Source organism: Mus pahari, chromosome 7 (genome assembly GCF_900095145.1).
Source record: "Mus pahari chromosome 7, PAHARI_EIJ_v1.1, whole genome shotgun sequence".
NCBI lineage: Eukaryota > Metazoa > Chordata > Mammalia > Rodentia > Muridae > Mus > Mus pahari.
The window spans coordinates 96,583,745-96,600,587 of NC_034596.1; the positions used below are offsets into that span (position 1 = coordinate 96,583,745).

Genomic DNA, 16,843 nt, shown 5'->3' on the forward strand with positions numbered 1-16,843 from the left:
CAACATGTGTTGGGGACAGTAATTTTCTTACTTCTGCATGGTATACTGAGTAGTTTGTTTATGACTGATGCTTCAACAGCCTCTGTGGCCAGCAGTAGAGCAGAGGCCCAGGACTTCAACACCCAGAGCCAGGACATGTCTATAGACAAAGCATTTTTATTAAGGTACAGCTGTTCACTGTCTCCAACTGATCACAGCACCAAAAACGCTAGGCATAATAGACACCAATGTTGCCTAAACAGAAGAAAATTAGCCAAGACTGAAGAGCCAGATCACAGAGAAGTTGGGAACGGACCAGAGAAGACACACACGTACCAGCTTCCAGGCCAGGTTGCTGTCCTTCTCCCAGAGGAGTCTGGGGACAGCAGTGTGAGAGAAGAAGTCACATCCACTCCACACTGCCCCTTAATTTAACAGACCCTGCTATACTGGTCTACCAAGTAACTGGCAGCAAGCATTGAACTTCACATATACTCATTAGCCCTGTTCTGTGACTCGGGCAAGAGTCCCTGGGGCTGATATCCAAAGCCCCTTGTAGATTCCTCCTGCAGAATCAGCCTGGGAACACTTGCTGAATGGAAACAAGCCACTCTGCTTAGGAGAACTGAATTCCTAGCTGGAACAGAATGGCCCTGCTCTCAAGAGAATGTGACCTCAAGCATGGAGTGAGCTGGAGATGAAAGCCACCACACAGGAAGCCGGGGACGGTGCATACTAGCCTGTTGGCAGTGACTTCTTTGATAATGGGACGTTTAAAAAACCAAGCATGCTCCTCCTGAGGAACTACTTGGAAGGTTCTGTCTGATGAGGTATCCCCGGTGCAGAAGACACAGAGCCGGCTCAACAGACTGACTTTTACCCAGAGCCAAGGAGAAGTTGGCTTTCCAGTCCATCTAAACAGATGAAGGCCTGAAACTGCCAGACACCTGGCCCTGGCACAGACAAGCTGCAGCCTTGCCATCCTTTCTGTGCTCTCATGTTAACTGCATGAGGGTACCTGTCGAGGGCCCTAGTGCCTAAGGCACTGAGCTAAGCACATTGAATGACTCTTCTACCAGGCATGTCTAACCTTCTGACATTGCAACAAGAGGCTGACTGCGACGAAGTTCACCCATAAGGACCATTCGATCAAATTACAAAAAGAGAAAAAAATCTCAGAAGGTTTTAAGTAACTTGATGATTCTGTGAGGGCAGCATTCACAGTTGGCCTCAGACTCATGCAGTCAAGGACTGGACACACCTGTTACAGCAGTGTTGAAACCTACTCAAACTTGCATGGAGAATTCTGAGAAGTGGAAGGGAAGGCCATCGGGCTTTGTGAGCAACAGCCTCTGCTCTGCTCTGTAGCCTTCTGTGTTCTGCAAGCCGCTCTGAGCCCTGCTTCTGAGTCCTCCGAGCCATCAGGCTCCAATTCTAGCCCCACCCCGACCCTGCCATTGTTTTTCAAAAGGAGAATTTCGATATTACTTGCCAGCTTTGGGTTGGGGGCGATCTTGAGGCCAAGTATTCCCTTGGTTCAGTCAATGTTTCCAGGAGACCCAAGAGCATGATAGGACACACGTTCATTGCTCCATTTTTTACAGCAAAAGAAGGAGGAGAAAGAGGAGGAGAAACCCATTGAAGCCATGGGAGTCAAGGAACCTAAAGAGCTTTCTCAACTATAAATAGAAATGAAGCAATGGCTCATGGTACCACACGGATGGAAACATGTTTAGTGAAAAAAACCAGCCTCACAGAAGCACATGTGAGACTCTGAAGTAGATATGCTCAGGGGAGGCAAATCCAAACACAGAAAGCAGGCTAGTGGTTGTGTCAATCACTTTTCTTATTCCTGTGATACAATACCGAACAGAAACAACTTAAGCCTGTTTGGGCTCAGGGTTTAAGGGAACACACTCTATCATGGCAAGAGTTTATGGCAGTGAGAATGTGTGAATAGGACATCGTCCACATCTCCACTAGGAAGTAAGAGAGGGCCAGAAACAGGACCAAGCTATAAACTCCAGGCTCACTTGCCATGACCCACTTCCTCCACCAAGGCTTCAGCTCCTACAAGCACCACAGCAGCCAGACCAGGATCACCAGCTGGTACCAAATGTTCAAACCCACGAGCCTGCAACGGATAGTTCACATTCAAGCCATTAACACTGGATGGGAGTGACTGGTAACAGGCATGGACTGCCTTGGGGGTAGGGAGGTAGCTATAAAATGCCCTAAAATCTATCACAATGACAATTGTACAGCTATGGCCATATTAAAGCAGCTAGGGAATTTTTTAATAGATGAATTATGTGAATGATATTCTAGTTGAGATGGTAGAGGGAGGTAGACTATATGGCTTCCTGTAAGTGGATGTAATGGGAGCTGGACTCACACTTGGACTTTCTAAGTGTGACCTCTGTGCCCTTTTGTCGGCAGCCACTGCCGTCTGATCCTTTCAGCCTTGTTCACTCTTTCCTGCTCTTCAGTTCCCTCCTCCCCTTGCTCCAGGTCCAGTGGAAAATAACACGGCCTCTTATTGCTGAGGGAGTGGGGGCTGGATCTGATGCTGAGAAGGGAGAGCGGCAAGCCCTCCCTCTGCATTGTATCCTCTAAACACTTCTCTTTATGGCATCTTTCTCTTTTTATGAAGTCCCAGCATGGTGTGGGTTTCTTAACTGACAAGACCAGAAAAAAGCCAAGGCTGGAAAATCATGCATAATCCCTCCACTGCTGCAAAAATACAGTTCTGCATTTTGCCTTTCACTGTTGTTGTGTGTGAACATATGTGTGACTTTCGGTTGTTTTTTCTCATACCGTGAAGCAAAAAGCATCTAGTTGATGGTAGATGTACTGGGTTTTCAGGGCACCCAATGGTCTCACAATTATTCGAAGGTTGGTTGGTTGGTTGGTTTTTGAGGCACATTTCTGTCTTCTGTGTCAGTGATTGTATTTTATTGTACTTGGTCTTGGTTTGGCTCTAATGAGTAGACTAAACCCTGCTGTTTGGATGGGGATGATGTCACCAATGCAGACCTATCCTCTTGCAGGCTAAGCACTGTGGGATGGCTCTTGAGTGTTTGTTCATGAGTCGACACAAGAACAGCCACGCTTAGACTTGGAAACACCACCATTCAGCCGTGCAGGGTATAAAGGATGTTGTCCTGAGCACAGGAGCCTTAGGCTGCCTGGGTCCACAAAACTAACACAGAGTTGAATCCAGCACTGAGATGTGTGCAACTGATTCTAAGTGCAAAGAAGGAAGATGATTCTGTGGAGCGCCTCTCAAACATGCCTGCAGCATGTAGATACTTAAGTGTTTTAAAGGCAGGGAAGCCATGTGCCGTGCAGTTCTCCCAGGCTTGCTTGTTCTTTGTTTTTTCCTTTATAGCACACAATGAGAATATTTCCTAGCTAGTTAATTCTTTTTTTTTTTTTTTTTTTTTTTTTTTGTTTTTTTGAGACAGGGTTTCTCTGTATACCCCTGGCTGTCCTGGAACTCACTTTGTAGACCAGACTGGCCTCGAATTCAGAAATCCGCCTGCCTCTGCCTCCCAAGTGCTGGTATTAAAGGCGTGCACCACCACGCCAGTCCCGCTAGTTAATTCTTGAGATTTGATGCCTCTTCGGATTGGGGGGCTGGGGAGACAATTCAATTTGTAAAGTGCTTGTCGTGCAAGCATGAAGATCTGATTTGAGCCCTGGGACCCACATTCAAAAATCAGGCATGGTGGCCTGCGCTTGTAATCCCACCATGAGACCAGCCAAACTAGCTATTTGGTGAGTTCCAAACCAATGAGAAACGGCCTCAAAGAGCAAGGTGGATGGTGCCCAGGGCACAACAATCAAGCTTGTCCTCCAGATCCACATGCATACATGTGTACCTGCGTGTGCCCACATACACACCAAACAAAACACTTGATTTCGAATCAAAGTCCAACAACCCACCTTCAGGTGCTACAAAAATCTGTATTCCCCGAGGTCCCTGGGCTTTCTGACCATTTTCATGGCTCATGAACCCTTACTCTGCCCTCAGGCACTATAGTCCAGTGCCTGACACATTGCAGGTTCTCCAAGCATTGCAGGGATCGAAGCTGGCAAGAGGTACCCACTGTCCAGATTCAGAAAGCCTTGGCACCAGCAAAATAGCTCCCTCAGTCAAAGGGACAGGCCCTTCTTTACTGGAACTTGGGTGACTGAGGCAAGGCTTTAGCATGGTGCCTCCGGGCCGTGATGCCCACAGCTCTGCCAGATGCTGGGACTGCATGACAATGCTCTCCTTCTCCAGCCTTGCCTCTATGCAAGCTGCAGAGAAACTTTCCAACTTCCTCATTTTTTTTTTTTGTTTGTTTTGTTTTGAGCGGAAAGCTCTGAGTTCCTCAGTGTTTCCCTTACACAGCCCCCAGCCCTGAGATGTGGCCTCTCCAGTGCCCAGCATCACCCTCCCCTGGAAGTAGCATTGCCTTAGAAGCTTGGGCCCTGTGAATCCATCGTCCCTGTCCTAGAGGCAGGCAAGCAATATCCTGGACCTGTTCCCTGAGCCCCATTGCCTGTTCCATACTTGTAAGATGCTGTCAAAATGTGGAGCTGTTCTATTCTGTGCCTGCTAGGGACCAGGTCTAGACCTGTGATGAGCTGGCTGTTGATCCTTTCCCATCTGGAGCTCTTCCGAACTCTCCTTTCCTCCTCCTCTCAGTGTCTTGTCTCCTCATCTTCCCATCCCCCATGCTCCCGTGTAGCCTGCTAGCCTTGCAAGTGTGTTCCCCTCTCCTAGATGGGGATCACTCTGACTAAGCTGGTTCACTTACTAGTGTTGGGTGCTCGTGCCTAGCCCTACTGTTCATCCGTTGGAGCATCATCCCAGAGATGCTCAAATGGGAGAAGCATCAGTGATGCTTCTGAAGCCCAGAGTGTGGTGGAGCACTCGGACAAAAGCACAGAATGGACCACTCATAATGGTGGTCCCTGCAGTCGGATTCCACTGTAGGACTAAGTCATGGGGTAGACATCCTGCACACGTCAGGAAGTTTACTCCAGACATGACCTTCTAGTCTTTGAAGATGAGTAAGAACCTAGCAGGTGGGGAGGAAAAGAATGCTAAGCAGAGAGAACAGCATCAGCCGAGCTCCAAGGATGGGGCAGCATATGGCATGTCCAGGGAGAAACGCATGGCGGATGGAGGCTCAGTAGATAATTCTAGAAATATATGTGGGAACAGATCTCACAGGCCTTGAGTGAGGTCATGCTCAGGCATTGATGGGAAGTTCTGGACATCTGCTACCCCATGACTTTGCCCTGCAACCGCATGTCTTAAGGGATGTGGCATGAGCCAAGAAGACGCTGAGCTCAGCTTACTGGGAATACTGAATGGTTCACCACCAGGACTGTCACCCCAGGACTGTCACCCCAGCTGCCTGATGCTCCTCACTGGGAAGACTTCAAGGGTACTGGGTCGCTGTCCTGGGCTTGCATAGACATGAGTGCAGTGTTCCCAATGCTTATTCTACACAGTAAAACAATCTATGTATGTGGGCACCAAGAGTTGGTCACTCAGGGGTCAGATGCTATCTTGGAGGGCAAAGTCACAGCCTGGCCCTTATGAGGAGTGGCCCTCGGGCTGTGGGAAAACCTAACCTGATCTATCTTACCCTGTGGCTGTGATGTTTGCATATTGTTAAAAAGACACATGAAAGGTCACCATCTTGGTATTGTGGTGACAGCTGGGTGTCCTGGACTGGCTGTCAGGTGCAGCAGAATCTGTCTAGAGAAGGGCTCCACGGTGAGTAGTGTGCCCTCTTCCATAAGAGGTGCTCACAGTTGAATAGGGCACAGCTTGCTTTCTAGCCCGGGTTTGTACCCTGCTCACATTGATGGGCAAACAACCTCAGGCCACCAAGGCAGCCACGGACGGTACCACTAAGCATGTCATCATTAGAACTGACTCACACTTGGCTCTGCATATCCCTGTCATCCTGCAATATCTTTCAGTTCGCCATCAAGAGCCTGTGGTGGCCATGCCTGATGGTACAGATCTGTCATCCCAGCAGCTCTGAGGCAGGAAGATTGAATGTTCGAGGACAGCCTGGGCAACTTAGTGAGACCCTGCCTCAAATTTTGAAAATGTTTTTTTTAAGGGGGAGATATCTCCATGGAGAGCATTTGCCTTTCATGTGGGAGACCCTGGGTTCAATCTCCAGTACTACAAAGAAAAAACAAAAGGGCTTGTTGTGTTCTTATAACATGGGGTCAGAGCCACCAGCCACATGCTGGCAGGCAAAGCAACCGAAGCAGGAAGTGGGGCAAGTTCCTCCAAAGGAGCCTGTGGTGCAGTGAGGGACTACTCTGGCCTATTCAACCCCCAGCACCCTGTGACTTCAGATGAATACATTTTTCCCTGAGTCACTTGCTTTTGTCTGTAAAGTGGGGACAAGACCTATGGCCAGAGGGCATCAAGACAGTGCCAGTAAAACTGCAGCCCATGGCTGGTCTACCACACGAACCCTGACTGTTCCCTCCTGGTGTCACACTTGGCACTCCTTTGCATAGGGGTCTTACTGAGGAACCATGGAAAAAAGGGTGTGTCTGCTATTCTTCCAGGAATCCACCCCAGCCTGGCTCGTGTCCTTCCATCCCTTAAAATGGTGACACTGAGCAGGACATGAGTCCAATGTTTCTCTCCATATGGAACCACTCTCATGAGCTCAGTGTGGCCTTTTCTCCAGAAGTCATATAGCCCGGTATCTTTTGAGAGGCCATGAACATCCCTGAGCTTGCTGAGATATGGTACCCAGAGGCCAATATCTCTCAAGCCAGGCCTTGCCTGATGGCTTCCATCACAGACAAGGCTATGAGGACTAGTTGGTAGATACCCAGCAGGGCAGGGCTTGCTTAAAGGTGGGAGCTGTGTCCTCACCTGTCCACTAGCCTAGCTCTTCAGTCACAGCAACTGCAGTGGGCAGATACAGGTCCTGTTCTACCACCCAGAACTCTCTGGTTCCCTTTTCCTGTGTGTGCCAGCTGCAATGGCCATAGCAAATTCTAGTTCCTCGCCTTTTATTGTAGGGCTCCCTCCCAGCACCCTGTGATGTTACTGTCACCCATTGGGGAAACAGCTAAACCAAGACCTAAGATATATAGTCTTCCTGGGGTACCTAGCTGAATAGCTGCAGAAACCCCAACGCTGAAATCTCTATCACAGGTATTCTCCAAGGCACAGGCACAGAACTGAAGCCGGGCCTCTCTTGTCCCCTCCCAGGTCTACTCCACCCTCAGCTAGTGAGTGCACAGGGGACTTCCCCTCCAGGCAGGAAGTGGTGGGAGAAGTTTAAGAGTCCAAGAAGGGAAAACAACCTTACGCAAAAGCAAGGACCCTTCCCCCGCTGCTAGAAGGAGAAACAGGGCTAACCGACTCTGCTGTTTTCCTCAGGTTTCTGGGACTCCTCGCTGAACTCAAGAGGCCCTGCAGAGCCACTCAGAAGCCCAGCCCCTGGGACCCCTGCTTCCTCCAGCCTCCGGCCTACAACCCATCATGCAAATTGTTCCTGTGAAATCGAGCTCTCGGTGGGAAATGACCGCCTGTGGTTTGTGAATCCTATTTTCATCGAGGACTGCGTCCTACCCGCTGATCCACCTCCACTGCCTACTGGCAGCTACCCTCCACGCCCTGCACCTGCCACCCCGGATGCTACCTCACCCACCTCCAAGGGGTCCTCACGTCGCCCCCCACCTCCTCCCCCGTTACCCACTGTTCCTCCTACTGGCCCTGCACGGCCTCCTGCGCCTCCTGTACCGCCTGCTGGTCCTTTGCCCAACTCCCCCCTAACTCCCACCTCTCACCTTGCACCCCATGCACCGGGGCCCCCTGGCCACTCAAACCAACCACCCATGACAGCCTGCGAAAGTCTCCCACGCCCAGCTGTAGGCCTGGGCCCCTTTGGAGAAGAAGAGATGAAATCTGGGACAACTCCCAGCCCCTTGCACCAAGCCCCTCCCCCTCCACTACCCCTGAAGAAGGCCCTTCCAGCAGCCCCTCCCAGGAGGCGCATTTCTGAGAGGGTATCTCTGGAAAGCCAGAATGTGGGGACTTCAACAGACAGGGACCACTCAGGCATTTCTAGGACAGCCTCAATCAACCTTCCTCCCCAGAGCACCATAAGTAGCCTTGGGGACAGGCCTCCAAGGACCACGGAGCAAAGCCAGGACACAGAGGCCAAAGCCAGCCATGCTGACAGTATACCAGTGCCTCCTGGGAAGGCCAAACAACCCCCAGTCCCACCCCCAAGGAAGAAGCGGGTCTCCCGGCAGCTGGCCTCAACCCTTCCCAGTCCCTTGGAGAGCCCCATACAGGAGGCAACCTCTGAGAAAGCGGCGCCTGGTGCATCTTGGGAAGGCTTGAGTCCTGCCCGGCAAGCTGGAATGCAGCACCTCCAAGTCCAGACCAGCGCCTGTCCCCAGAACTCTCCAGAGTTCAAAGGTTCCCAGGCCTCACTCTCAGACAGCCTGGGGGTGCCTGCCTCGGCAGCCGACCAGGACTCCTACTCGACCAGCAGTGCAGAGGAGGAGCTGGAGTTCAGCAGCCCCAACGTGAAGAAGAAGCCCTCAATGATCCTGGATAAGGCCCGCCACCGCCTCAGCTTCGTCAGCTTCGCCAGCGTCTTCCACGCCTTCCTCTCCAGCGACCGCAAGCTGTATAAGAAGGTGGTGGAGCTGGCACAGGACAAGAGCTCCTACTTCGGCAGCCTGGTGCAGGACTACAAGGTGTACAGCCTGGAGATGATGGCCCGCCAGACATCCAGCACGGAGATGCTGCAGGAGATCCGCACCATGATGACCCAACTCAAGAGCTACCTGCTACAGAGCACCGAACTCAAAGCCTTGGTGGAACCCGCCCTGCACTCGGAGGAGGAACTCGGTCAGTGGCAGGTGGGAGGGCGGGCGGGAGGGAGAGCAGTGCATAAGTACACTCAGGTGCCCCTGGACACAGAACAGCCTCTGGAGCCGCCTTTGCCTTATGTCCTCTTTCTTCTTCCTCCTTCTGTCCCACAAATCTCCTGGGTCCAAATCCCTCTCTCAGGAACCACTTCTTTATTATTATTATTATTATTATTATTATTATTATTATTATTTTCTCTATTTACATTTCAAATGGGATTGCTTCGAGTTTCTCTCCATTTACTTTGATGTCGGCTACTGGTTTGCTGTAGATTGCTTTTATTATGTTTAGGTAGGGGCCTTGAATTCCCAATCTTTCCAAGACTTTTATCATGAAGGGGTGTTGGATTTTGTCAAATGCTTTCTCAGCATCTAACGAGATGATCGTGTGGTTTTTGTCTTTGAGTTTGTTTATGTAGTGGATTACATTGATGGATTTTCTTATATTAAACCATCCCTGCATCCCTGGGATGAAGCCTACTTGGTCATGATGGATGATCATTTTGATGTAGGAACCACTTCTTAGAGAGAGCCGCCACTTTAAGGCAGCCAACATTCCTGACTCCTGGCCAACAGCCCACCAGCCCTCCCCTCCCTGACCGGCCTCAAACCTCTGTGATGACAAGTGTTATTTTTCTCTGCAGCCACCTACACGTCCATATAAACAATGAAAAGACTCAGGCAGACCACAGTGCTGTCACTGGGCATCATAGCGCCTATCTGTAGTCCCAGCACTTGAAAAGTGGAGGCTGGAGGATCAAGGCCATTGCAGCTACGTAGTGAGTTGGGAGGTTAGCCTGGGCCTGACCCGGTCTAGCAAAGCAAAACAACAAAACAAAAAACATATTGAGAGAGTTTGGAATTACCTTATAAACGTTGCTGTCCCTCCAGGCACTGCCTCCTTGTGGTCCTGAACCTCCTCGTCCCAGTAATTAAGAGCATCATTTCTGGACTCAAAAAGGATGCTTTGAGTCACTACAGGATAATGTCTCATAGTGAGAGGTCCTAGGAACAAAAGAGTGTCAAGTATTGCCTTCCCTGGGGGAAATGATCTTGGATGGATGGATGGATGGATGGATGGATGGATGGATGGATGGATGGATGGATGGATCCTGAGAACTGATATAGTTATCAGGCCACTGTATTAGGGTCCAGTAGTAAGGTGGCAAGTGGAGTGTTGAGGTTTAAGGCTGGCAGTTGCCTCTTTAGGAGGCTGTAGCTATGTGTGTACCTCACCAGGGATAGAGGGCTCACTTGGGCAGGATGCTCTGGGTGGTGCATGTGAAGGTCACCCACACAAACCCCTGACTTTATCCAGTAACTGTTACTGTGTCCCAGAGACCCAAGCATTAGCTCTACAGAGCTTCTCTGTGGAGGATTATATAAGTAGTCCGTCAGAGCACTATGTTCACCTGTTGTACTGGGGAAAAAAAAAAAAAAAAAAAACATGGCAGCAAGCTAGCTAATCATCAGTCCCTCCTGCCCTCAGGAAGCTCTTATTCTAACAAATGACAGGTAATCTATAAGAAAGCCAGGAAGCCATAAAGGAAGATGACATAAGTGTAAAGTAGGCAGGAAGTGAGGTTTGGAGGCCTGGGGAGAGGTAGGTCACAGCATCACAACCCCTGAGATTTAGCATTTCTGCAAAGGGCCAGGCTGTGGCAGGTTAAAGGCAGCAATGCCAGGGCCTCACATGTGCCAGCACAGCTCTGATCCTTGAGCTGAGAAGGAGCAGAGAGACTAGAGGCAAGCAGAGCCACAGTCGTGACAAGATGCACTGCGGGCAAGTAGGTTGGGCAGGAGACAGCACAATGAAACACCGGGCACAGATCTAGTCCATGGAAGTGGGCAAAGACATAGCTGACTTCATATGGCTCTGGATAGCTAAGAGCCAGTATAAGCATTACTGGGAGCCCAAAGCTACAAGCCCAGAGGCCCAAACCAGGAGAAGCCCAGGGTTTCGATAGTCTCCTGCCTCACTGGACATCCAGGAGGGGATGGATGGAAGCTGCTGAGAATGAGGGTTGAAGACAGATGTCTGGAACCTAGCAACACACAAGCAGCCATGAGACTAAAGTAGATTGTGCCCAGGGAAGATCTAAGGTTGCATGCAGATTAGGAGGCTGTGAACAGGCATAGAATGTGGAAAGATGTGGATATCTCACTGCAGCCCAGAAGAAGCTGTGGCTGGTCATGTGTGCCTGAACAGAGGAGAAAACCCATAGCCTAAGCACAAGTTGGAGGGTGGGGTCTTCTTCCAGACAGGGGTGATGCCACAGAGATAGGCAGAGAGGTGGGAGATGAGGCAGGAGGAGGAGGAGGCCTCTCATGCCCAGCTGTGAACCTGGGGCTGAGGATTTGACCCGGAGGGGATGGATCCCAGAGGGTATGAGGAAAGTTATGAAGAGGGATGGTGATCTAGAGTCATCTAGTAATGGCTCAGGGCAGGGCCAGTTGTATTTGTTACCAGTCTGCTGCTGTAACAAAATACCTGTAACAAAAGCAGTGTGAGAAGAAAAGGGGTTACTTTGTTTCAAGTTTGAGGATACAGCCACTGTGAGGGGGAAGGCATGGCCTGCCGCAGAAGCATGAGGCAGCAGCAGTCACAGTCAGGAAGCAGAGATGAATGCTGGGGTTCAGCACCTTTGTTCCTTGTTCATTCTAGGACCCAAGGCCAGAATGGAATCGTGCTGCCCACATTTAGGGTGGGTCTTCCACCTGCATTAACCTACTCTTGAAATTCCCTTTCGTACACGCCCACAGACTATCTCCAAAGGGCTTCTAGATCTGATGAGGTTGACACTAGATATGAACTGTCACCAATATAGGCGATCCTGAGCAAAGCAAAGAAAGTCCGAACTTGACTTGTCAGAAACAGTGGAATGACAGCTGTCCCTGGGTGGCCAGTTGCTAGACAGATTCTCCACAAAGTTGGGTGAGATACAGGCAGTTTGTGCTCTCCTGGTAAAGGGGCTGAAGGAGGCGCAAGATTAGCTTCCAGCCGGACCTCTATGAGAGAGAAAAGCTGTCCAGCCTCCCTCCTGGAGAGACGGCACTTCAGGCTTCCTCTTGGAAGGGTCAATAGTCAAGGGATGGGGCCATTCCAGGGTCACCCAGAGCAGCAGCCATGAGTCAAAGCCTTGCTTAGCCTCCAGAGGCCCCATCACCCCATCAGGGCCCAACTTGCTATTGTTTTGTTTGTTTGTTTGGTTTGGTTTAGTTTGGTTTGGTTTTGGTTTTTCAAGACAGGGTTTTCTCTCTGTAGACCAGACTGGCCTCAAACTCAGAAATCCACCTGCCTCTGCCTCCCAAGTGCTGGTATTAAAGGCGTGCGCCACTACTGTCCGGCAACTTGTCTATTGTTAGAGGGACATCGTGGCATCCAAGTTACAGAGTTATCATGATAGCCAAGCTCCATCTCACAGTTGGATAGCGAAGGGCAAGCTGTGTGGGTGGCTGTGCAGCAAGGAGAGCGTGAAATGCAAAAGTCTAGGGGCAAAGGCAGGCCTGGTGGGCTAAAGGAGCAATGTAGGCAAGGAATGCTTGTATCAGTGACAATGTAAACAAATCACGTGGATTTGAGAAGTGCAACAGGCATTAAGATTAATTCTACCCTTAGGACCCAGCTGCTCAGATTGTACACTGCATAACTGCAGTATGTCTAGTGCCTTCTGAAATGTGTGTTTATAGGCAAGCTCTGATCCCAGCCCTGGGAAGAACACTGCATTGGAGAGACCAGGATAGTAGGTGCCAGTGCACCTGCAGAGTGGCTTGCATGTTAGAGCTACGTAGAAACCGGGGATGGAAAGGGTATACTGCCAGGCAGCGGGGCCGCGTGGGAGGGCTCCAGTAGCTGCTCCTCTCACTTTTGTGCTCTCACCCCTACAGAGGCCATAGTGGAGTCAGCCTTGTACAAGTGTGTCTTGAAGCCCCTGAAGGACGCCATCAACTCCAGTCTACTGGAGATCCACAGCCGGGACGGCTCACTGCAGCAGCTCAAGGAGAACCAGCTGGTGGTCCTGGCCACCACCACCACCGACCTGGGTGTGACCACCAGCGTGCCTGAGGTGGCTGTCATGGAGAAGATCCTGCAGAAGCTGACCAGCATGCACAAGGCCTACTCACCAGGGAAGAAAATCTCCATCTTGCTGAAGACCTGCAAGCTCATCTATGACTCGATGGCTCTTGGCAACCCAGGTAAGCAGGCTTGGACTCCCCCACAGAACTAAGGCAGGATGAGAGTAGAAGGTATTCCCTGGGCACACCACAGGCTGATCTGGGCGAGGGAGGAAATGGTGCCTCCCAGTGCCTTCAAGATAGGTAATGAACTAGCCATGCCTGTGCCCATGTGCATTAGGAAAAGGCACCCTGTGTGTCTGCAGGGAGTGCTGAAACATGGTGACTCATACACAGAAACACAGAGCCTCGATGGTGGAGGGTGGGAGTCCATGATCAAAGTGGGGCAGGCTGTGCTCTTTCCAGGCGCTGGGTAGGATCTGATCCAGCCTCACCCCTAAGTCTGAAAACCCAGCGGTCTCCACTCAGCAATCTCCTGTGAGCTCTGGGTCCGCATTTCCCTCTTATGAGGACATGGGCCACAGTGGAGCAGTGTTGCCCTACTCCAGTGGGATTTCATCTCAGCCAACCACATTTGCGATGACCCCCACTTCCAAAAGAGTCACCTTTTTAGGGAATAATGTTGGCTTTAGCATGTGTGACCTTGGAGGAGACAGGTCTGGCTCCAGCAGTGTTAACAATAGCTCAGTGGACCACGGACAAGCTTGTGTGTACTCACCAAAGTCAGCAGAAGTGGCTGAGGGGAGATGGCCGGGCCCATCTGTTGGTGAGTACATGGATGTAGGCTATCTGGGTGGACCTTGGGCTATAACATCTTCCAATATGTTGCCCCGGTTTATGCCTGTGACCAGCTGGAGTCCAGGGTAGTGAGCAGAGCCTGACATCGTGACAGACTGCCACCCTGCATTGACCTGTCTTGTCACAAGATAAACCCAGATTCAAGGGGTGAAGCACATGTCCCCTTTGGATGGAAAAAGCTCCAAAGTCGCATTGCAGGGGTGTAGGGAGGAAGGGAGGGAGGTAGTGGAATCACAGGTAGCCATTGGTAGCCACTTTACCATGGCGCTCCTCTGGGTACACCGGCAAAGGAGCCCATGCTCCACAGGGAATAAATAACGACAGCTGCCATTCATCCTGCAGCCAACCCTTCAGCTGGGTGCCCTGGTGCAGGCGGCCACCTGTGTAGTTGTACTTGGTAGCCACGGCACATGAAAAAGAGTACCACCAATGTGACCTTTTGATGTCTAGTCTGCCCCTTACCACTAGTGAGACCTGGAACAAGTCACTTCTCTCTTATGGGAGAGAAGCCAAGATTCTAGTAGGTCAGAGCCACACTTAGGGACTTGCAGATATTAGAAACAAGCTGTGTCATTTGACCCCAGGTTCAATACCTGGGGATGCCTGAGAGGGTCCTCTTCCTCTCCCAGTTCCTTATGGATGAACAGCCTAGCTGGCCCTCTGGTAACAGAAAAGAGTCATTTGGCATGGCACTGGGGTGTGGAACAAGGTTCCTGCATCCTAGCCAGCTTCCCACGTGGGTCTGGAAGAGGCTGCAGCTCCAGGTTAGAGGCCTTTTTGTGTAGGACCAATATGTATCCTGCAACTGAGAAAACAAACTGAGTTCCTGAAGGGCAGAAGCCACATGGGGATAAAGCTGCACGGTTGTTATGTTGTCATAGAGAAGTACCATGTCAGGAAGAGCTGGTCTTGGGGGCCAGGGATCTTGTGTGGTCTGCAGGCCAGGAGACAGGGCTAGGCTGTAAGTGCAACTGATTCATACCTAAAAGTGCCCAGTGGAGGAAGGCAGCAACTGTGGGCAGCCTCCAGGACTCAAAGCCTTGTTCTCGTTTATGTCTGGCAGCACAGTCGGCTCCAGAGTCCTAGGACCCAGGGGAGGTCACCCAGAATGCCTAACAGCCCCAGTGAGACCTTGAAGGCCAGGGGCCCCATCATTGCTGATGGAAACAAGCCAGGAACGTAGCACACCTTCTCTTCTAAAACAGGAGCAAGGGTGGCAGGCCTGGGGCGTCTCCTGCATGGGTGTTGGGGGGAAGCAGTGCAATTTGGTCAAGTCAGAAAAGGGAGGACATGAAAAACTAGACCCAAATGTCTATCTGGGCTCTGAGGCATCTAGCCTGAATGTCCGGGTAATGGAGGCACTGGGCTCAGTTTGCTCCTGTGTAAACAGGTGGAGTCTCTGGGGCTTGGGTGGACTGTGGTCAGAGTGTCACCAGATGCTCACACTTGCTAACTGTGTGTCTGACCCATGGCTGTGTCTAACTACAGAATCATTTCTCACAGGCCTGGCAGAACTCAGGGCAAAGGCAGGGCCAAGGACTCTGCTGACTAGGGTAGAAAAAGGGCTATTTCATTCTCCAAGTTCCAGTTTTAAGATCATGAAATATAACCATCCAGGCACAGGGAGGGACACCCAGACACTGTGAGCATTCTTAACCATGAATTCAGGCTACTGAAAGCTTGCCCCAACAGCAGGGACGGGAGGAAGGCTGACTAGCTTAGAGAAGGTCAGAATGAAGAAAACAATATTAGGGGGGGGGGGGGGGGACAGGTAGCCAGTTCTCCAGCAGGAATAATGGAAGAACAGAGCCAAGGGGACACATCAGGCAGCCCAGGCCAGAGTCTCAGGCCAAGGTCTGGGCTGGGACCAGAAGCCAGGGGGCATCTTATCAGGCGGTAGTGAGTTCCCTTTGACCAAGGCTGAGCTCAGGAGTGGAAGCCCAGTGGCTATAACTCCATGTATGGTTACCCCACCCAGCATCTTCTTTTGGGAGGAAGCAGATTACCCACACATGCAATGCATGTTTGAACTCCCACTTCTTTGCCCTAATTTAGATGATAAACCTGTGGGGTTTCCATGTGGACACCATGTGGGTGCTGTGCCTGGGTTAGATAGATCTTTTTTGGTTGGTTGGTTTTTTTGAAACAGGGTTTCTCTGTGTAGCCCTGGCTGTCCTGGAACTCACTCTGTAGACCAGGCAGGCCTCGAGTTCAGAAATCCTCCTGCCTCTGCCTCCCAAGTTCTGGGATTAAAGGTGTGAGCTACCACTGCCCAGCCCTAGACAGACCCTTAAAAGTGATGGGTTTAGCCAGGGGCTGTGAGGTACCTAACCACCAACATCGGTTTCCCCATTCTCATGCTTTGTGAGTTCCCAAGTCTGTGTGTTCTGATGGTGGGGTTCAGGGTCACTGTCTACCCACCCTGTTCCTGGGGATGAGGAGGATGTACTGTTATGGGCATGGGCCCAAGTCCAGAGAACAACCACTGAGACTTCCAGGTCCTTATCCACTTGGACAAAGCCCTGAAGCAGGACATGTGGGTAGTAATAGAAATGGAGATAGTTTATTAAGAAGAGGGCACAGGCAAGAACTCGAGAATGGGAACAGGCCAGAGGGCTAGAAAGGTCTGAGGCTGCAGGCCCTGGGCTCTGAGAAACCCAGGCGTTTGTGGGTCACTTACCTAGCACCATCTTCTCCAGCACTTGAAAGTCGCTGGGGTTTTCTCCTTCGTGGTCCCATTTATTACTTGTAGCCCACGTGAGAGAGGTTTCCATCCTCCCTCAGCCATTGGCTTCTTGATATGTCACTCTTGATGCCTCCGAGTCCTCCTTCCCTACTCTATTCTCCTATCTCAGAACCACATTGTAGATTCCAAGTGGGGTTCTATGAGGCACCTGATGGCTCCCCAGGTGGAACACAGATACCTGCACCTCAGGCCGGCCTCACCTCCAACAGCCCCACCAGACCAGTTTCAAGGATAGTGTTCTGCATGGGATTTTACATTTAAAATAAAATTCCCCTCTCTCTCTCTCTCTCTCTCTCTCTCTCTCTCTCTCTC

At 50.9% G+C, this 16,843-nt stretch overlaps 1 protein-coding gene across 1 annotated transcript in view; it reads left to right on the forward strand.

Annotated features, from left to right (window-relative positions):
* Rin3 (Ras and Rab interactor 3) overlaps positions 1 to 16,843 on the forward strand; it is a 103,148-nt gene that overhangs the window by 74,407 nt on the left and 11,898 nt on the right. Inside the window, exons 6-7 of the mRNA XM_021201894.2 lie at positions 7,406 to 8,890; positions 12,799 to 13,107. Coding sequence (XP_021057553.2) covers positions 7,406 to 8,890; positions 12,799 to 13,107 — 1,794 coding nt within the window. The remainder of the gene's footprint in view (positions 1 to 7,405; positions 8,891 to 12,798; positions 13,108 to 16,843) is intronic.